The 21,467-nt window shown below is 36.0% G+C and overlaps 2 protein-coding genes across 2 annotated transcripts; both read right to left on the bottom strand.

Moving 5' to 3' along the window:
* Nucleotides 1–10,003: 10,003 nt before the first annotated feature.
* Nucleotides 10,004–15,007, bottom strand: LOC130730332 (cell division cycle protein 48 homolog). The gene is made up of 9 exons (XM_057582313.1): nucleotides 14,849–15,007; nucleotides 14,582–14,747; nucleotides 13,516–13,744; nucleotides 12,129–12,895; nucleotides 11,820–12,041; nucleotides 11,606–11,677; nucleotides 11,236–11,517; nucleotides 10,697–11,056; nucleotides 10,004–10,569 (listed from the first exon to the last, which is right to left on the bottom strand). Exons 1-9 carry the CDS (start codon nucleotides 14,875–14,877, stop codon nucleotides 10,267–10,269), a joined length of 2,430 nt encoding a protein of 809 aa, XP_057438296.1. The 5' UTR covers nucleotides 14,878–15,007; the 3' UTR covers nucleotides 10,004–10,266.
* A 3,133-nt stretch (nucleotides 15,008–18,140) lies between these two features.
* Nucleotides 18,141–18,989, bottom strand: LOC130732625 (auxin-responsive protein SAUR32-like). The gene has a single exon (XM_057584637.1). It carries the CDS (start codon nucleotides 18,792–18,794, stop codon nucleotides 18,399–18,401), a length of 396 nt encoding a protein of 131 aa, XP_057440620.1. The 5' UTR covers nucleotides 18,795–18,989; the 3' UTR covers nucleotides 18,141–18,398.
* Nucleotides 18,990–21,467: the final 2,478 nt, after the last annotated feature.

Below are 21,467 nucleotides of genomic sequence, written 5' to 3'. Positions count from 1 at the left end.
AGTTGAGTTAATTATATCTTCATAATTCTAATAACTTCTTTCACCTCTTTTGTTCTCCAAAACCCTTTGAAAGGATCATTAATTTCCTCGCTGAAAAAATTAAATATAGTACCAGTCATTTTAGCATCTCCGAGAAGACCCAATATTCACACCTTACAACATTTTTTATTTTTAATAACACTAGTTTATGCATCAGGTAAAAACTGTTGCACCAATTCGCGTTTTTTTGCTACAAAGGGTTCGTTGTATTTATTGGGGTTGATTGCAATGTAAGTCACACATTGCTAATGAAGGAGAAAAAAGATCAAGTTATGCATCTTGGAGAAGTCTCACATTGCTTAGATTAGTGAGGGGTGAGAGAGTCCAATGCTATATATAGGGATCTCAAGCTCCTTGTTTCAACACGTCAAAAACACCGAAGCTTAGCACCTTAAAACACTTTAAGTTTATATTTATGTTTTCTTTTTCTCTTATACTCTTATATATTTTAGAGTATTGTGAGATGTAGTTCAAATATTTACTTTGGAAAGTGTGGGTGTACTGGGGTCATGGAGTGGTTGAGAGTGAAGTCTATGTGTTGTAACAAATTTCACATAGTGTTTATTCTTTGGTTGTCGGTTTTGACAACGGTCGTGGTTTTTTCTCCGATTTTGAAGTTTCCACGTTATATTCTAGTGTTGTTGATTGCGCTCTTGTTTTATTTCACTTATTCAACTGTGTTACTCCCTCCGGTCCTATTTATAAGCAGCAAAAAAAAAATTTCATAGTTTAAGAAATGCAGTTAAACTAGATAAAATGCATTAAATATGTCTTGAATCAAAATAAACTTCCAAAATTACCCTTTGTTATTAGTGTTGGAAAGTGGGAAAGAGAGAGAATAATTAATGAGACACATTTTACAAGCTAGAATTAATAAGGGCATCATTGGAAAAAAATAATTAATGTAGCTCAAACTTTCATTTGGTTCTTATAAAAAGGATCAAGATTTTTCTTCTCTTTCATGCTTATAAATAAGACCGGAGGGAGTATTTCCTAACAGTATTAGGAAGAAGATGGTGAGAGAAAAAACTAGAGACTTGATGATGGACGGCCACGAGGATTAAATTTTTGCCATTAGGAAAGAAAAAACTGAGTTATATATGTCACCTCATCATCTGTTTTTTGTAACGAAGAGTGACAACGGGACAAAAACCACATATTATAGAAAGTTGGGGATGAAAAGCACATTTTAAAATGTAGGGACTGATTCCACACGTCAGGACCAAAAACATATTTAATCCTATTTTGTTTATTGTCATGAATAAGGAGTAATTTTTCCGACTTAGTTGACTTTTGGCCTATGCTAATTAGCAATTTTTCTGTTGTATTCTCTTTTTTTTTTCATATTACAACTGCATTTTTCTCACTTCTTTCATATTTCTCTTAGGTGTGAGTGAAACTTGTGTCTCTAATATATTTTTCTATTGAGATATGGAGGGTACAAGGCATTCTCTTTCCTCAGCAGCATAGTTGTTATCTACGTGTATCATATGATATTGCTCTTCCGATCCATTATTATTTTACAGTATATGATATGATTTGATGTGTATCAAACCAATTATTGTGCCACTAATGTGTTAGATGATTGCCAACCAACATTGTCCCCTTCACTCACTAAAATGGAGCTGTCTTCGGTTCACATTATAATTGAAAATGGTACTTTTTGTGCAACTTAATATTTGTAAGCCTAACATCTGATCTCTTAGTCTTGTTTCCTAATCAAAGTAAATGTAGTACTACAAGCAAATTCTCATAGGCTAAGAAAAAGAAGCAGGATTTGAAAGAGTCCTAACTAGTTATTGATTCCTTTCACGTGCATTTGAATTGGTGGTACAATTCAAAACACAATAATTCAAAAAGTTGTCAAAAAGTTGCACTTTCTACTTTTTTTTGTAAGTACTAGCTATGAGCATTTCAGTAGTAAAAAAAAACCAAACACTCTTAACCTAGTGCTGAATTACCAATTCTTTTCGATTACCTACCACAATTCTCCTAAATTTCTCTAAATTAAACATATTATTAATTCTTAATTGACTAATCTATACTTTTTTTAAAAGGACTAATCTATAATCTATAGTTGTAATAAAATATGCTCCACTATACTAACAAGGTGCCCATCTAGTGATGCTAGATTGAGTAGATTCCTATAAGGGTACCACGAGATCAAACTCTAAAAAAATTATTTATTGGAATGAACAACTTAAACAGTTTTACACTTGACTAAGATAAAAAACAAAAAAATAATAAGAAAATGCTCCACTATTTGTTTGTTGGCATTGTCAAATTTATCCATGGCTTTCCTTTCCTTCTTTGTGTATTTTTTTTTTACGTCGGAAAGATAAATTACATCATTCAGATATCGATCCCTGAACATTTTCCTCTCAAATTCATGTCATGCAGTTCTTACCACTTGAACTATCCATAATATTATTTGTTAAGATAAATTTTTTCCTACTTTTAAACGTATGACTCATGTGACGGGTACAATTTTTTCTACTTCTAGTTCTGGCTCAGCTGAGTCCAATCTTATCCAAGTTTATCTAATTTTCTTTATGTTAATTATTATTTTCAATTACTTTTTCATAGCAATCATCTATCTATCTATCTATCTATCTATATATATATATATATAGGTCCAATAACATAAGCAGAAGATGACTGTATGCAGGTGGCGGCCGCGGCAAGGTGGGATTGAAGATGGAGGGTTAGAGTATGGGAGGGGAAGATAGAGCTAGAGCAGGGGCAGCGAGGCTGGACAGAACCAACACCATGATGGTGGTTATAGTAGTGGTATATGTTATAATAGTAGGATGAATGTGAGTAAGAGGGAAACCCACATATGAGTGACGACCAAATAGACTCTCCCTCACCCAGATCTAGTGTATCAGAAATATATCCGATCAGTGACGGATCCAGGAATTTTATGTTGTGGGGGCAACATATACGCATAAATTTGCAGTACTAAAAATCTATTATATTATTATTAAAACTTGAATGTATATATATCATTATTCTTTATGAGTTTTCATGAACATTTAGAGAATTTTTTCACAAATGAAATAGAATATTTTATCATAAGAACATAAAATAGAACATACCAATTAAGTGCTATATGAAATTTTAAATGCTTTCATGCATCACAATTATTTTAACATGACAGATGTATGACACTACTGTAAATAAGTTGAAGATTTTTACTAAAATGAAAATTGCAATCTAATACAACAGTGAAGATTTCACTAAAACGATAAAATGTAAGCGTTAATCTCTGATTAAAGAATGATAATTAAGAACAAAAGTTTTTAAAATCAAAGAAAAGACATGTAGCAGTAACTTAAAGAAAATCTATTAAAGAATAAAACAAATTAGAGAATATAAGAAAATGGAGTTAATTATGACCAAGAAATATTGTTACTGCAAGAGAATTGAGAAAGAAACAATAAGTGGTTCAAAATCCATAATAAAAAACTTGAACTGTAAGGGCATTCAAAATAAATGTAAAGCTGTGGTGGGGGCATTTACCATATTGTTGGGGCAATTTAACACTTAATGTTATGACAATATGGTATCTTAGTATTAAGAAATGAAATTCATGTAGGGCAAATGCCCCATACCTCCTCAAGTGCATCCGTGCATGGATCCGACCAAAGATACATTGCTACGGTCTTCTTTGTTATTTGTATGATAGATCAAATAAAGTAACTGTAGTTCGAGAAGTGAGCCAACAGCTATGCCTGCCGAAAAGCTCATCTTGTGAACTATTTGATCATTAATTATATGAATAATAGAGGGGACTGTATATCCTAGTGTTGCGAGTTCGGGAGTGTCTATGTATCGCGTAAGGTGTTCCTTATTTACAAGTGATTAACTGTTGGCCAATAATTGTGCCCTGTAACTGAAATTTCTAGCCCTCTGATCATTCATTGACACGATAGTTTGTTGGTTCTTAGGGAACTATGAACTCAAGCTCAAGTTTTTTGTAGTTCTCAATTATTGCTTTGTTTTGTTAAACAAGATCTTTCCTTTTATGTGGCCAATTGTGACCATAATTAAGTGTTTCCCTGTACCTGACAATTCCAACTGTCTCATCGTTCATGGACATAAACTGAAAGATTATGAATCATATTAGATATTGTTTTCTTTCTTTTTATCAAACTTTACATTTCATGCACTATCAAAACTCTATTTATCTATATCTTAACTTGTTTATAGTTATACTTATATTAAAGAAGTTGATATACTTTCAACAACAACAAAAAAAAGTTGATATACATCTATGAATATATGTTGAGAAACAAATTAGTTGGTGACTAGACTTTGATGCACATCAGTTTCAATCAAATAGTGACTTGATAAACGCATTACCTGCTCAACTCATGTGTCTAAAAAGCATTGAGGACCCATTACAAGTTTCCACGTGGGACTGCTTCTCAGATAGTTATTTAGGCCCAGTTTGGAAGAGCTTATTTGAGCTTATCTGACAGCATAAGCTCTTTTGCCAGTGTTTGGGAGAACTTATGCAAACAGTTTATGGCTTGCCATAAGCTACTCAGGACAGCTTATGAAAAACAGCTTATGCTTATATACAGCTTATTTTTAATTTATTTCAATAAATTTTTAAAAATAGCTTATGAATAAGCGCTTATGTCATAAGCGCTTATGACCATAAGCGCTTAATTAAGCTGTTTTTCCAAACGGGGCCTTAGTCTAGTAAATAATAATAGTCAGTAATAAGCCACAGCTATGTGCTCATTTTGATTTCCATTGAACGAACTGCATATTCAAGTTAAATCAGTGTTGATTTGAATTTTGGTTGAATTTCGGATGGATACATATATTTCGAATCAAACTTAAAAAAAATAATATTGTGTTGGGTAGTACTAGGGCTGGCCAAAAAAACCGGCCCGGCCCGAAACCGGCTCAACCGAGCCGAAACCGCAGCTAACGGGCGGACCAAAGCGGGTTAACGGGCCATCGGGTGAGGAAATCGGGTTCAAATGGTTTGAACCGGTCGAGTTCGGTCCAAGAAACCCTGGTCCAGCGGTAACTGAACCCGACCGGGCCCATATATAGCTTTTTTTAAAGGCTATAAGCCCAACCCAGTGGTGAGTGAACCCACACATTATAAAACTTGTTTGACCAAACAAAAAAAAGATAATAAAACCTGATGCTCATCCAGAGGAAAGTAGGAAACCCTAATGCTCTCCCTCTCTCTCTCAGAATCAACGACGACGGCCCCACAAGGTTCTCACATCCACTCTCACTTCATCACCTCTCTACTCCCCTCCCCTCAGGCCTCTGCGTTGTCGATCAAGAGCCATGAACGAGAACCTCTCACCGCTGCTCAATGTCGAAGATCTGTTAGAGGGGGGAAGTCGATGAAGAACCTTCATGAAGAATCGATGATATTGTCATCATCACAAATCCATCACTGTCATCGTTTTTGTATGAGGAAGGTCATCTCCGACCTCCGTCCTCACTCCTCCTCTTCTCTGCTTCCTCTGATTTTTTTTTGGTTCTGAAACCCGCTGTAACCCACCCTGCTAACCCGAGACCCATTCCACCCGAATCCGAATTGCCCGTTGCTTAAGTTCGGTCGGAAATGGATTGGCAAAAGTGAGGTTTCAAACCCGCCCACACCCGAGGATTCGGCCCGAATCCGACCGGATCCGACCGGTGCCCAGCCCTAGGTAGTACCATGCATTATGTTACTAACAGCATAATTCTTAGAGATTAATTTCTATGCACCGACGGTGTAAATAAGTTTTACACCATCATTCAATCACATCCCTCCATTTTGTAAGCTCACAATTGATTTTGAATTTAATAATATCTAGAATAGAAAATGGAAGGTTGTGATTGAATGATGATGTAAAACTTTTTACACCGTCGGTGCATAGAAATTAATCTCTAATTCTTATATGTTAACATTAATTTATAAATAAGCTTTTTGAACTCGTGTATTGTGTTTTCTTTGATTTACAATAGACAAAATTGACGTGTTGTTTGTTTTCCTGTTTGCGCAGACATGAAATCAAATAGGCACTTAGTTTGAGTACTATAAATATCAATATTACGTGAATAAATTTTTAATTTATTCTAATTTATAAGCTTTCGAATTTATAATACAAGAGTTCAATTCACATTTTAATTTGAAGTGTGTGTTAAAGTTTATTTATAATAGTACGAATGGGTGAATGGTCACTTTCGTCCCTAAAGTTACAGACGTCGGGCATTTTAGCCCCTATTCTATGGAAATGTCGCCCGTAATCCCTGATGTTGCAAAACGTCAGTCACGTTAGTCCCTGGGTTCAATTCCGTCCGTGAACGTTAACGGGAAGACTGATTTGGCACGTTAAGTGCTCCTATGGAATTTTCCACTTGGATTTAAATATTGAGATTTGTTTTTGAAAAAGTTATAAAACTTCAATTCAGTCCCTAGCGAAAATCCCCAAAATAAAACTTAATTTACTTAACTTTAATCTTAATTCTACAAAAAAAAGCTTTAATCCAAATTGAACTAGTAATCTCTAATCTGCCTTCACCTTCATCTTCTCATCTTCACATCTTCATCATTAAGAACCCAGAAGAAACTATCCATAAACCCACAAAATTCAACCACCCACAACCCAGATTAACATCAGATCCAGAATAAAAAATCCGAAAAACCCAGAAACCCACCAAATCCAACCACCCTCATCTTGTTTCCCAAAATTAAAGCTTCTTAATATTCCATCTGCAATTATGTGTGTAATTGTTCCCCTTCTTCATGACCCAGAAACATTAAACAAGAATACACTTAGCAAGAATCTGCAGCATGATGATTGTTCTCCTTCTTCATACATAAAACCCATACCAAAAACATACACTTACCAGTTCTTGTCTGCAGCATGGTGATTGTTCCCCTTCTTCATCAGACCAACCCATAATCGCAAGCACCACACCCGGAGCAAGAAACCCATAATCGCAAGCACCAAACCCATAGCAAGAAACCCAAAATCACATCTACCCAAACCCAGAATCTGAATGTTCAAAGACCGAAACCTAGAATCTCATGTTCCCAATTTAATCATGGTAGAACCAGAAGACAACCTTCAAGCCTCACGGATCGGAGAAGCCGAGAACCATGCGAGAGAAACCCAGATCGAGAGAGAAAGCCAAATTTCGAGCCCTTCTTCGCCTCTGAAGCAACCACCGCCAGCCATCTTCAACCCAGATCGAGAGTGAACGAAGGAATCGAGAGCGAGAACCAGCCATCGAGAAGGTGTCAGCGATCCAGAGGAGAAGTGTGGTGGCACGACCTGTTGTGATGAAGAGAAAGAAGAAGAAGAATGGTTTGGATTCTTAAAGAAGAAGGGTTGAAGAACAAGAGGAACATAAAGATGAAGAAGAAGGGTTGGGTGGTACGGTGTTTTATGTTTTTTTGTTTTTTCAGTAATTTGTTTAGATTAATTAGGGTTTTTTTGTTGATTATTTTACTTTTTAATGATTTGTTTTTAATTATTTTGCTTTTTGTTTAAGTATTTGATTTAAATTATTTTGGGGATTTTCGCTAGGGACTGAATTGAAGTTTTATAACTTTGTCAAAAAAAATTCCCAATATTTAAATCCACGTGGAAATTCCATAGGAGCACTAACGTGCCAAATCAGCCTTCCCGTTAACTTTCACTGACGGAATTGAACCCAGGGACTAACGTGACCGACGTTTTGCAACATCAGGGACTACGAGCTATATTTCCATAGAATAGGGACTAAAATGCCCGACGTCTGTAACTTTAGGGACGAAAGTGACCAATAGATATTCAAACAAAACTTTCTCTGATTGATTCCCATAATTATAAATGAGCTCTAATATAAAAAAGTGAATGAAATTTTTTTAATAATTAATACGCGAGAATCTTAGCCGGCACAATTTGTATTGCACCTGAATAATATATATCCAAATACACAATTAATTTTTGGCACAAATCATGTGTTGTGTAGAGCATAGACATGGATGAACACCTCCTCCTCCCAATATTGATACCACACTTCACCAACCCTAACCCTACGAGCTCGTGGCTTGCTTTCCTTAGAGGAACATGATTCCTATTTCTCCTGCAAACCTTGACTTGGGACCATTGTGCAAGTCCCATCGATGAGCATGTGAGTTGGATTATTTGACTCAAACAAATGTTTTACTCATTAACCCTAACTCACTGAGATGTGATGCCAAAGCGACATTTTTGCACCCCATCATTATTTTCCTAAACTTTTTTGACTTAATCATAAGTGTACAAGGCTTGCTGGTAACAGCTGAGACAAGAACGAAATAATTAAAGCAAAGGAAAGTTGAAACATTTCATGGTCACCATGCATCCTAAGAAAAATTGTAAAGAAATCAAGCCTTGATTTTGGCAATAATATAGAAGAAGAAAATGTTAGCTCTTTTTTTGGCCCTTTTTTTGTCATACTTTTGTTTTTGGTCAAGATTTTTGGCATATAGATTTGCTTTTGTTTTTGTCCAGAAATATATTTGCTTTCAGACACTGAATAAAGTCCTATAAAAATGAGGCTTCCGGTCCGGTTTCGTAACATCCAATATATCTTGATCAAGGTTGTTACTGAGCCCATCAGAAGATTGTGAATTTATATGTGACTTTTCGTGGAGGATATAGAAACATTTGGTTTCTCCCAGATAGACCCCGCAAATCACCTTTGGATACAAGTTAATTTGTTGCTATTGCTTAAATTTAGTGAGCGTTTGAGTCAGTATTGTTAGAGTTTATTTTAATAAATCTGATTATGATAAAAGTGGGTTGAAAGTAAATGGTGTACATTCGAATGTGAATCAGACAAGACCAACCCATCACTCAAGTAAGTGTTTTGATGAGTAGGGAACAATGGTGGAGGTGGTCTTTCGTACTCCAGGGTCGTGCCTTCTTCCTATTGATGTTCTGGAGGTGCAATTTTGCTGCTAGAGCCTGTGATGCAAAGTTCATTCATGAGGTTCCTAGACATAGGTCAATCGGCATGATCCGCTCTCTGGTCTACCTAGGGATTGTTTAGCACCTGCTGTTACTCATTATTGGTGAATGCTGGCCTCACGATACGATGTCTACCAACCGAGCACCGAAACTGGATACATTTATAAGCAAGTTATTTATGTGCAGTAATGTTTTGAAACCCTACAATGCAAAAGTTGCTTTCTTTACCTTATTTGTGAAATTAATTTTGGGCTAGAATTATTTCCATTGAACGATCCCAAACAATCTATATAACATTCCCAAACAATCTATATAACATTCCAAAAATGATTTAGAATGATTTAGTCAATGAGATCGAGTATAATTGTATACAGTATTTACAGAAGTCAAACACACTCGATCTAGACTCTTCCTATTAGAAAACCGAACACATTTATAATCTTGAGACAACTATAGCCAAAAAGAAGACAAATATTTACACTAAGATTTTGTGGCTTAATACGCATTACATGTATTACCACCATCCGGCCCCATAATTTTATTTTACTTTTACTTGAGATCAGCCTGAACGCAAGGACAGGGCAGAAGGGGAATAAACCATTCTTTTCTTTAAAAGGTCTAAATCACTCTAAACACCCAATTTAAGTTACTCCACAAAACAACTAAATACAACTAAATGAGGGTCTTGAATAATTTTAAAAATTTCTCCAAATCTTTCCCCGTTTAAGATCTCAGCCAGAAGAGGGTTTCTCATTTATCTTTCACCTCCAAAACTCAACTCACAGACACACCCTTAGAGTAGGCTTTTGCAAGTTTCAAAGGAAAATTGTAATTTTCATTTTAGCGGAAAATCATAATTTCAAAATAAGTGAATAAGCGTGCAGTTTTCAAAATACTTAAAAGAAATAAAAAAAATATTCGGCCATAACATCAACTTGCGTAGATAAACCTTGACATCTCCAAAAGAAACCTATAACATGAAAATGTGAAAAAGGGCATAAACGGTAAAGTTTTGTTCATATAAAATGTTGGCAATTTGGGAGTGGGCAGCACAGTTATACAAAAAAACTTAGAAAAAAAATCCTTCCAAGTTTCGAAGAGGCTCGCACCTAATGTTGGCCAATATAAACAAATGCCTTTCACAAAGCAATGATGATAATAATCCAAAGGAAGCTTTTAGAGACTTCAGACACAAAATGAGAAGTACATAAAATAAGCGAGCACTGGGATTCGTGAACAAACAACGATCATACAAGTTGATCTAACTGTAAAGATCATCTTCATCAGCCCCACCAGCAGCTGCAAATGGATCAGATGCAGCACCAGCACCAGCACCGCCACCAGAGGTGGAATCTGCAAACCTAAACTCAGATCCAAACCCTCTAGACTGCTGCAATGTTTGGGCAAATGACTGGTACTTCCGAATGTCAGCATCGCTTACACTCCTTCGTGCATACTTCATTGATTCTTCAAAATGAGCTGCCTTGATTTCAGCCACCTCATCATCAACATCCTCTTCCATGGCCTCGGGGTTCTCGCTTCTCCTCCTCTCTCTCTCAATGTCCTGTCAAGGGAAATTGGAACAGAATTTTTTATAAGATGATCCAGTTTTCACAATGATTTCAATTGTTCTCAAGGGGCTCAGCAAGTAAATGGAATACAGAGAAAAAAACAGCTCAGTAAAACAGTACCTTCTCAATGTTCTCTCTAATGGCATATTTGCAAGCACGCTGGCAAATCTCAGTAATATCAGCACCACTGAAGCCTTGAGTGTACTTTGCAAGAGCTCTAATATCAACATCTTTTGAGACTGGGGATTTTCTCAAGCAAGCTTTAAATATCTGATGGCGCGAATCCTCGTCTGGGAGGGGGATATATATCAACTGGTCTAGACGACCTGGACGCAAAAGAGCTGGGTCTATAATGTCTGGTCGATTAGTGGCCCCAATGATGAACACAGTTTTCTTTGCTGACATCCCATCCATTTCAGTAAGCAGTTGGTTCAACACCCTGTCAGCAGCACCACCAGCATCTCCAACACTACTACCTCTCTGCAGTATATAATGAAGCAAAAATTTAAGGACAGGTAATCATATAAGATAACTATGATTGTCTAGATAACACTAATCTTCTCTATTCAAAATACTTAGAAAGAAAATAGTGTCAAACATTCCAGATAGAGTTTTGCCTGAAGTGCAAATTATAGCTTATAAACCAGGATTGTACAAACCTGAGTTGCAATAGAGTCAAGCTCATCGAAGAATAGGACACATGGAGCAGAACCACGAGCCTTGTCAAAAATTTCCCTCACATTAGCCTCACTTTCTCCAAACCACATAGTGAGTAGCTCAGGACCTTTGACACTGATGAAGTTTGCCTGGCATTCATTGGCAATAGCTTTAGCCAATAGTGTTTTACCACACCCAGGGGGACCATAGAAAAGAACTCCCTTCGAAGGTGACATTCCAAATTTCTCAAACTTCTCAGGGTGTTCCACTGGATATTGAACAGTCTGCAAAAGAGAACAGTAGAAAAAATCAGAGACAGATGAAAGAAAGCTTAGAAACTATAATGTGAATTATGCGAGAGCTTCAGCGAACCTCTTGGAGTTCCCTCTTAACATTTTCAAGACCACCAATATCCTCCCAGCTGACATTGGGCACTTCAACAACCTGGTTCAGTAACAAAGTTGAAATTAAAGAGGTGCGTGAAACTTAGAAAAGTTCAGGTACAACAGGATACCAAAAAGAAAGAGAAAACAAGAGAATAGGAAGCTTAACATTGATAAAAGAAACTTCAGGATAAAATACTTACTGTTTCACGGAGAGCAGAAGGATTGCTTGATCCAAGAGCAGTCTGGAAATGTTCATTTGTTACAGCCATAGAGTTCAATATTTCAGCATCAATTTCCTCATCTTCCAAGTCAATCACATCCATTTTTTCCCTGATGCACTGAAGTGCAGCTTCAGTACACAACGCAGCTAGATCAGCACCAACATAGCCATGTGTGTTCTTAGAAATCTTTTCCAAATCAACCTGCAAGTGACACAACAGACAAATGCCATTCAAAATGAGAGCATTCAAATCAAACTATAACTTAGGGGAAATGAATTTGAACATTACATCTTCAGCAAGCTTCATGTTCTTTGTATGAATTCGAAGAACCTCAAGGCGCCCGACTTCATCGGGTACGCCAATATCTATCTCCCGATCAAACCTTCCAAATCTCCTAAGGGCAGGGTCAATGCTGTTGGGGCGATTTGTGGCTCCAATGACAATTACATGGGCCCGAGATTTAAGCCCATCCATGAGTGTCAAGAGCTGAGAAACAATGCGTCTCTCAACTTCTCCATGAGTCTTCTCCCTCTTTGGAGCTATTGAATCTATCTCATCAATGAAGATGATTGAGGGTGCATTCTTCTCCGCTTCCTCGAAAGCCTTCCTGAGGTTGCTCTCGCTCTCACCAGCCAGTTTTGACATGATCTCAGGGCCATTGATGCAGAAAAAGAAAGCACCAGTTTCATTTGCAACAGCTCTAGCAATCAAAGTCTTGCCAGATCCAGGGGGTCCATACAGAAGGATTCCTTTTGGTGGCTTAACACCAATAGACTTGAATAACTGTGGGTGCCTCAGTGGCAGTTCCACCAGTTCCCTGATCTGTGCCATCTGCTTTCTCACGCCACCAACATCATCATAACCAACCTCATCTAATCGATTCTCATCCTCCCTTTTAACAGGCTCTCCTTCACAGAAGATCTCTGTGTCTGGGGCGACAACACAGTACTCAGAAGGCTCAGTTTCAATAACCTTGAATTCTACACTTCTCATACCCCCTCTTACAAGGAAGAGGTCTCCCTTCCTCACTGGTCGATAAGCCTCCAAGAAATAAGCTGCAAAAGTAAAACTAGGCTTAGTATTCAAAATATATTAGAATGCAACAACCATCAAACTCAAATGTCAACCGAGGGTCACCGCCAGGGAAAATAACAACAGAAATTCAACTATGTCCCATAGCCATTCAACTCTATTAACTTTCTAGTAATAATTCTTAGAGAAACCAATGCTGAGCATTACAATATAAATTCACCCAAGACAAACGAAGTAAGTTCGAAGAGTCTGGCAAGAAGAGAATTCTAAGAGAAACAATTAGCGAGACAATATAAACTCACCCAAGGTATTTTCATATAAAGAATAAGAGAAAACTTTCTTCAACCATGTAGTAGGCACAGACAGGGTGAAGCAGCTCAGAATTTATAATTAACTAAAATGTATAAATCAATGATTTCGTGATTGATATTAACCCATAGAGAATAAGAGAAAACTTTCGTCAACCATGTAGTAAGCACAGACAGGGTGAAGCAGCTCAGAATTTATAATTAACTAAAATGTATTCTCCTGAAATACAATTTATCCATTACAGTCGAAGACACAATTGCATAAAAAGGATATTGACACCAGAAGATAAAAAACAGTGTCACTAGATATCATAAGATATGAAGCAGTAACTCACGTTTTAAGTACGCATCAAAGAGATTTCCCGTCACTCCTTCAATAGTGTCATCCACAGGAAGAATGTGGACGCGCTTTCCATACTTGACATCAGCACATTGGTGCACCGAAACAACATCTCCAAGCCTAACCCTAAGGTTGCTTCTCACAACCTTGTTCATTCTTATTTTTGGTTCTTCACATGTTTCATCAGCAAGTGCAATACAGATTGTATCTTTCCTTTTCTTTCCCTAAAAGACCAAAAGAAGCAAAGGAAACACAATGATTATATAGGACACAAGTTATCCAAAAGGAAGAAATGAAACAACTTGAACTTCCACTGAAGAAGAAGTAATATAACACACAACATAATAGCACAAAACTCCCAGTGCATAAAGCAGAATGGTCCCATTTTCACAAAGAGAAATTATCAGAAGAAACTTAGCCTATAATGTTATCTCTAACCAACTTTCAAACAAAGAACCAGCACTGTTCTCTCTCACCACGCACCCTTCCATGGGTACAAAATACACTAAATTTCTACTTTATCTCTGCCCGTTATACTATAACACCATCGGAAATAAAGGGAAACCTCAATGTTACATATAAAAGATCAAAATTAGCAGATCGTACAAATTAATTCTAACATTATAACCCTATTATGTAAGCATACAAACTAAGGCTTGCATCAAAATTGTCCCTTTTTCAGTCAACTTCCTCTACACAAGGGGCATTTGCACAGAAAGCAGCAGCAACTCGAGAAATCTAGCAGAGGTGTTTTCCCTTCGGTACAAAATACCCCACTAATACCACAAGCCAACAACCAATGCAAAAAAGCATACAGATTTCTACTTTCTCAAATACCCAAACCCTAACAACATCGTAACATCACGAAAATCAATAGGGAACCCCAAAATTAGCCGCTTCAATTAACGAATTCATACATTAAAACCCTAATTAAGCAAACCCAATTCACGAAAAGCAATAGGGAACATCAAAATTAGCTTCTTCAACTAACGAATTCCCACGTCAAAACCCTAATTAATCAAAACCCAATTCCCAATTAGACAGAGAATGAGCAACAATACCTTAATCAAGATGGTATCGCCACGGAAGAGCTGGAGCTTCTCCATGGTCGCGGGATGAAGAGCGACGACGGAGTTGTCATCATTAACAGCCTCATCAACAACAAGCCGATTCGGCGCCTTCTTCCGCTCCAGAATCGCAGTGCTAAAATCCCTCTTCGTTCCCTTCCTGAAAACCCCAACAACAACAAAAACACAATCAATCAATGAGATTCATCGAAATCGAAAACGAAACGACGATCGATCGCGATAATGAGGAACGAAACGTACGAATCGGAGGATTCAGGTTGATTCGCCATGGTGGGTGGTTGGGTTTCTCTGCGGAATGAATCTACAGAGAGACGTGTAGATCTGAGTGTGGGTTTTTTGGGGTTAAGGGTAGTTCGGTGATATTTAAAGGTGGGGTTTGCTCTCTTTCTTGTTTGCAAAGAAATTCTTCCTTTTTTTGTTTTTAGTAGCTTGCTTCCTATTAACTTTTGGAATCAATCTTATAATATTTATTTTCATTTTCATTATGGTTGGATATATGTATAATAATAGTTTAACTAGTTTTACTTCAGATGATTTTTAATTAATTTTATCATATCATTTTATAAGATCGAGGCAATCTATTGTCTTCCCAAGTCTCGTCGAACTTGCCTGTAGGTCGTGATGTGCATTGAGATGGTTATCTTTTATCTCTCTACTGGCGGGGGCGGAAAATCCGCTCTCAAATCGTAACGCTCTCATGTACATCTATTTGATAAAAGAAAAGGTAAAATAAAAATTAACCTTTTAAATCATAAGGATTGAGTATGATATTTTCAAGAATTTTTAGTCTGAGATTGAATTTGAATTAGTATTAACACTATTGGATTTAATCAGAAAATAATATAAAAGGATTGGAAATTGAACATAAAAAGAAGATAGTGATCGATTAGGAATCAAATGAAAATTAGGATTAAGATTAAGAGCTTGCTCCGTCGGGATTGGATTGTTCATCGGCATCATATTCTCATCCAAGCTCGGTGCGACCGCGACCTCTCCTAGTTTGGTTTGGGATGCCTCTGTGGATGGGGTTGTTGATTTGTTGAGGGCCGATCTCATGGGCACTTCGTTCATGAGGATCTAGTTTTTTTTTGTTTTTTTCTATTGTATAAAAAAATGAAAATTAGGATTAGAATATAAAAAAATATAATAATGGATGCAAATTGAATTAAAAAATTAAAAACCTCGAAAGTTTTAAGAAAATTATTTAAATTTATATTGTGATAGCAAACTAAAGTTTATTTTCCCAAAGAGATAGCAAACTATGTTTTTTTTGTGAATGGGAAAACTAAGCAACAAAGTTATAGGATTAACAAATCTCTAGTAAGAAAAGGCAAAACAGAGAGCGGAGGAGATTTCAACTCTGTCGCACACTAATGAAGACAGCAAACTATGTTGAGTGATTGAAATTAATTCATATGGTTTGATAATGAGTGGTTTTTATAAATAAAAAAGACGGTAAGGATAAAATTCGGAATTTTTTATTAAAAATAAGGATTAAGATGAAAATGAGTAGGATATAAATCGGAATTCAAATTTTAAAATAAAGAAATGGGAAAAAAAAAAAAGCTATGGAAATTTCGGTCTTTGTGTTATTTGTTGCTTGTGTGAGAAACCACCCAATGGATTAGTCATCTTAAGATGGAATTATCATAGGGAAAAAATAATAGGGGTTCTCCACATGAAAGCGCGGATCGGAGTTTCTATAAAGATTTTTCATATGACAACATAGATTCCTACAATTAGAATAATTTGTCTTTTTTTTTTTTGTCAAAGAATAACTTGTCTTAGAATATGTACAAATCATTCAGGATGTCTTAGGGAGTGGAGTGGTACGGAGCCCACCTCCACAAGGCCCAAGAGGACCATCATTCAGCCAAGAAGGTTCAAGACTAGTAGTAGTATTTTTAGTTTATGTTATTCCTAAATAAATGGGTCATTAATTCTATTAGCCCAAGTTTTGCCAAGTATTTTATAATTAGGTTAATTTGTGCACCTGCACACTATAGAGGCGCAACCTCCTTATTTGCTTAGGGTTTCCTTATTTATTTTGTTATCTGGACTTTATAAGTAGAACGTTATAGCTGCTGAGAATAATGACAAGAATATTGAATTTGCCTTCTCCTTCTTCTCTTTTAATTTTCTGCTTTTATGCCAGGTAAGAGGGTAACCTCACACCATGAAGATGTGTATTTGTGCTCCTTTTGAGAATGATAAAACTCAAGAAATTAAGTCTAAGAGTTTCAATTGATAAATTAGTTAACTATGAAATTAGTGGGATGAATGACTCTTTGGCATTTTAAATAATAAATTAATTTATAGAAGTGTTTGGGTTGAGAACATGCAATAGATTAATTAACCTCATTCCTAATTACATTTTCCTCTTTGCTTTTTTTTTTAACTATTTTTAAAATCAAACATTCATTGATTTTATTTACTCAAATTGGCATTTACCTAGTAAAACTAATACTTAACACACGATCTATGTGAAATACAACAACCTAACACATTATTGTGCCATAATGGATTTTTAGTTTTTCCTAAAAGTAGTAGGTTAAAAATAACCAACAACATGATATCATGTTCGAGGTCTAATTTGTTAATGTTAGTAAAACTAGTGAAATGCTAATTTGAGCATTGTAAATAGCGTGCATAGTCAACTTATGTTACTTTTTTTTCTTTAGCATCAATTTTATTGATTTATAATTGATCTTAATGCTTATTATAGCCTCATCAAATATGGTTTGGTTTGAGACTTGGATTGGTATTAAAAAATAGTCTTTGAACAGCTCGCGTAGTGAATCTAATGTGTAGAAATAAAAGAAAATCCATTAGTCTTATGTTGATGATATTGATGCATAACTATCTTGTTTATGTCTTTTTTAGTTTCATTGCTTTTGCTCTTAATTACCCTAAATGCATGTTTCATAACTCTTGGTTGTTGAATGGTTTTGCAAGGTTTTAGGATCTAAATTCTTTTGAGCTGCAAACATAGTTTTTAGGGAGAGAGAGACACCAAGAAATAGAGCAAAAATAGATCAAGAACTTGGACAGATTGATTTTATTACTTCCAAGAGCTGGCATCGTTCGAGAATCATCACAGATCATAATTATTCTTTTGTTTCATATTTGTAATTGACAGTTTCATGAAAATTGACAGTTAAACCCTTTTTGTTAGGCTTAGATTTATTCATTCAACTCATGTATCTCTTTTGTATGTTCTTTTGCATCGATTGATGATTTACTACTGTTCTTAATGCTTCTTGTAACCTGATCACCTATAGCTTGAAAAAAACTCCTCCCATCCCCTCCTCTTCTTCATTCTCAAACCAAACACTATGTAAGAACCTAAAACCATGGAAATGCATAGTTAAACTATTGAATGACATAGTTTAACGAATTTGTTCCTGTAAAATTCATAGTCTCTGTAGATATGACAATCGTGCTTACAACAATGTGATAGAAAAAGAAGACGGAGATTAAAGAAAAATGTGCGTGAAATTGAGATAGACGAGAAAATGCGTGTGAATGTATCTAAATTAAATTTGTATTCTTTTCATTCTGTTAATTAAAGAAAGTTGTTATCACAGTAATGAACAGTACACATTACATATGTTCGAGAAAAAGAAAGAAAGAACACTTTGACAATAGGTAGAACTCTACTCCCTGCCCAGATGTCTTACCTATGCAAAAAATTGGAAATTTGATCCATGTTTTACCCAAAGAATAAGGGGCAAAAATGAATATGGCTGTATATATATATAATAGTTTTCATACACACATAAAAGTAGTGTTATGAAGAGGCACTATGATCCACTGATCTTCGATTCTCTATGATCTTGAGAAGTTCTTGTGGCCTGCAAGGTACTGCAAGAGCACCTGTCTGTCCAAAACCATACTCTTCACTAGCCTGCTCCAGAAGTTTCAAGAAAGCAGGATCTGTTAAATAATCTAACTCAACAATAAACCTCTCTGTTTCTTCACCCTGCATTGCTATCACAGCAAAATGTCCTTCTTTAACATCTTCTGGCACTGTTGTTGCTGTAACTTCACTCTCATCATCATCATCAATATATGCACCCCTTCTCTGATGTGCTCTATTCAAGAGTGCCAAGAATGGAAGAGTACCCTTCATTACCTTCGTGATCAAATGCTTCAGCATCAGCTTCCTTCGAATCTCCATCACCATCTTTAATTTGCTAACTTTCTTGTTGGACAATGACAATATTACAAGTGTGGTTCAGTGATGACTACTTCAATTTCAATGGCTAGCTAGCTTGTGAGTAATTTGAAAGATTGAGTCCTAGTGTTGTTGATTGTGGAGTATATATGTGGATTTTATAAGTATAGCTTGCTTGAATGAGAATTAATGGAGAAGGGAAATAGTGAGGAAGTTTCTGTTGTTGTTGTTGATTATGCATTCCGTGTTTTTGCAGGGACATGATAATTAATGCAACATTGACGCGTCGGTTTCATTCCTAATTAATCTTGAACGCGGGACTTGGTATCGTACCTAAAGTACCACGTTCTTTTACGCCTAATTTGCTGTCTATACCCACTCTCTCACTCACATGTTCAATTCGGAAATGGTCGCGTCTCTACACTTCCATATCAAAATTTTGTGGGTCGTTCAGGTGCACTATTGATATTTTGGTACATTGGTGAACTAGTAATTAACCATTGTTAGATGTAAGATTTTAAGAATATCGCTTAAATGAGTGGTTATGATTGAATGAGATGAAAAAACTTATTTTTGTAACTTCGCCTAAACTCAATCACTTCACCCCAAACTCCGCCTCCTTTGTGATTCTACCCACAACCAGTGACGGATTCAGAAATTTTAAGTCGTGAGAGCCAAATATACATATACATTTGTAGCAATACAAAAATATAATTTTATGTATAAAAAATGTTTTAGTGGGGGCAAATACTATTAGAATAACTATATTTATACATAGATATAGTAGGTGACTATTAGAACAACACTAATATTTACACTATCAAAAAAAAAATTGGTGGGGCAAATGCCCCCATAACATTACATGTAGACCCGTCCTTGCCCACAACCACCTCCAGTTCCGGCGCCTTGCTGTCGTCTCGATCTTCAGCAGTGTTGGTGTCAGAGAGAGGAAGCCAACGACTCATCTAATAGTTTGAAGCACCACTACACCATCATCATCAAAGACATCGCGCTCGTGCGTCTCGAAACCCCAACTCGTAAACCTCAAAACTCCAATATAATTGTCCAGTGCCCATGTGAACACCATGTTTCTTTTCAGCGGATGTAACACATCCTTGTCATTACATCCTTGTCATCGTCATTGAAGATACCGTCGGAAAAGTCGTCATTGAGAAGGAACTTCGTTTTAGCTAAAAACTCTTCCATTTACATTGATTCAGTTTGAGTGGAGGAAATTTCTTTAGTTGCGGTTCCTTTTATGAACTTTGATGTACTAGCTTCTTTGCCGCCTAATTATTAATGCAATTGTTGAATCTTTAAAAGAAAGTTTGAAAATTATAGCATCGATCTAATTCCACGTATTATATGCGTGTATGTCAACTATTGATAAATGTGTTGCAATCAAAATACTCCAAGCTAAGCATGTATGAAAATATCATTTTCCTTGTTTCTTGGTCAAATAATAAAACTAAAGTCAAGTAGGGAAGAGTCATGGTTTACATCACTGCATTTCATGGACGATATATACAAGAAATCAAATCAAGGTATTTCTTGACGGTGTTCTTCGTACATCCTGTAAATGTCGGCAATAGAATTTTCAGCATGTTCATTTATATCAAAAAAAAAAAATACATTTAATTTTTTATTTCTCTTCCCCTCTATCTGCACCATAACTGTATTGATAAGATAACATTAATATATTGGCAGAGAGTGGTTCAAGAGAAGAGAACATGCAGTTAAGAATATATACGTACTATCATATGATTAAGTTATAAATGATTAGCAAATGACATCCTCAATATAAAATTAAGTTTTAGCAACTTGTGGAATTCAATCATATGATTCCACATTCAGAAGATCACTTTCACACCAAAAGCGGTAGTGAACACGAATCTAAACAGATTAAATATTTTAAATCAGTTAAGGATGAGAAATGATGGACAGTGTAACACAACACTGCTAGCTAGCAAGAGGTGATGCCGTGTTTTCACAACTTTTTTTCTTGTGTTGCTTCATCTTTTATATACAAAATTATATGGCCAATGATATTTTATCAGAAAAATAAAACAGAGACTTGAGACAGAGGAGATTGTAACTTTTGAATCCTAAGAAAAATAAAGAAAATAGATAAGAAGAGAAAATTAAATGAACAAACTTTATAATGACTATCAGTTCCGGTAATGAACGCTGAGTAAGAGTATAGACCTCAAGCCCTAACAGAGCTTATTAGCTTAGGAATAATAATAGCCTAATCTTATAAATAAATGAGCAAAAGTCTCATACAATGTTTTTTTAATTTTATTTTTAATGGGTTTGTTAGACTGTACTATGTTAGGCCCAACTCTCTTACATAAGTCACTCGCCCCAGGCGATTGTCTTTAGAGGAAATTCTCTAACCTCTTAAGTTCGTCCCCTCACCAGTGGGACGAAATCTTTCTCTCAGGGGCATGCTGCCCCCGGGGGAGCCCCTCCCTCTTAGGGGTGGGGGCTCGCCCAGTCCACTATTTCTTTAAATGATAAATGCTTAATTAGTTACTTGACTATGGGTTCAATCTCTTTATTGGACTTTAAAATGTTTTCCTCTTTAAGGTTTGCACTCATTTGAAGTCCAAAGTTGTTAAAAGAAAATGTCACTGGTGCCTACAGTTTTTGTGAACATTTAAGAGACACATAGATTAGACC

The sequence above is a fragment of the Lotus japonicus genome, chromosome 1 (assembly GCF_012489685.1).
Source record: "Lotus japonicus ecotype B-129 chromosome 1, LjGifu_v1.2".
Lineage (NCBI taxonomy): Eukaryota > Viridiplantae > Streptophyta > Magnoliopsida > Fabales > Fabaceae > Lotus > Lotus japonicus.
Note: the sequence above shows the minus strand (reverse complement) of the source record. Positions and strands in the feature narration are given on the sequence as shown.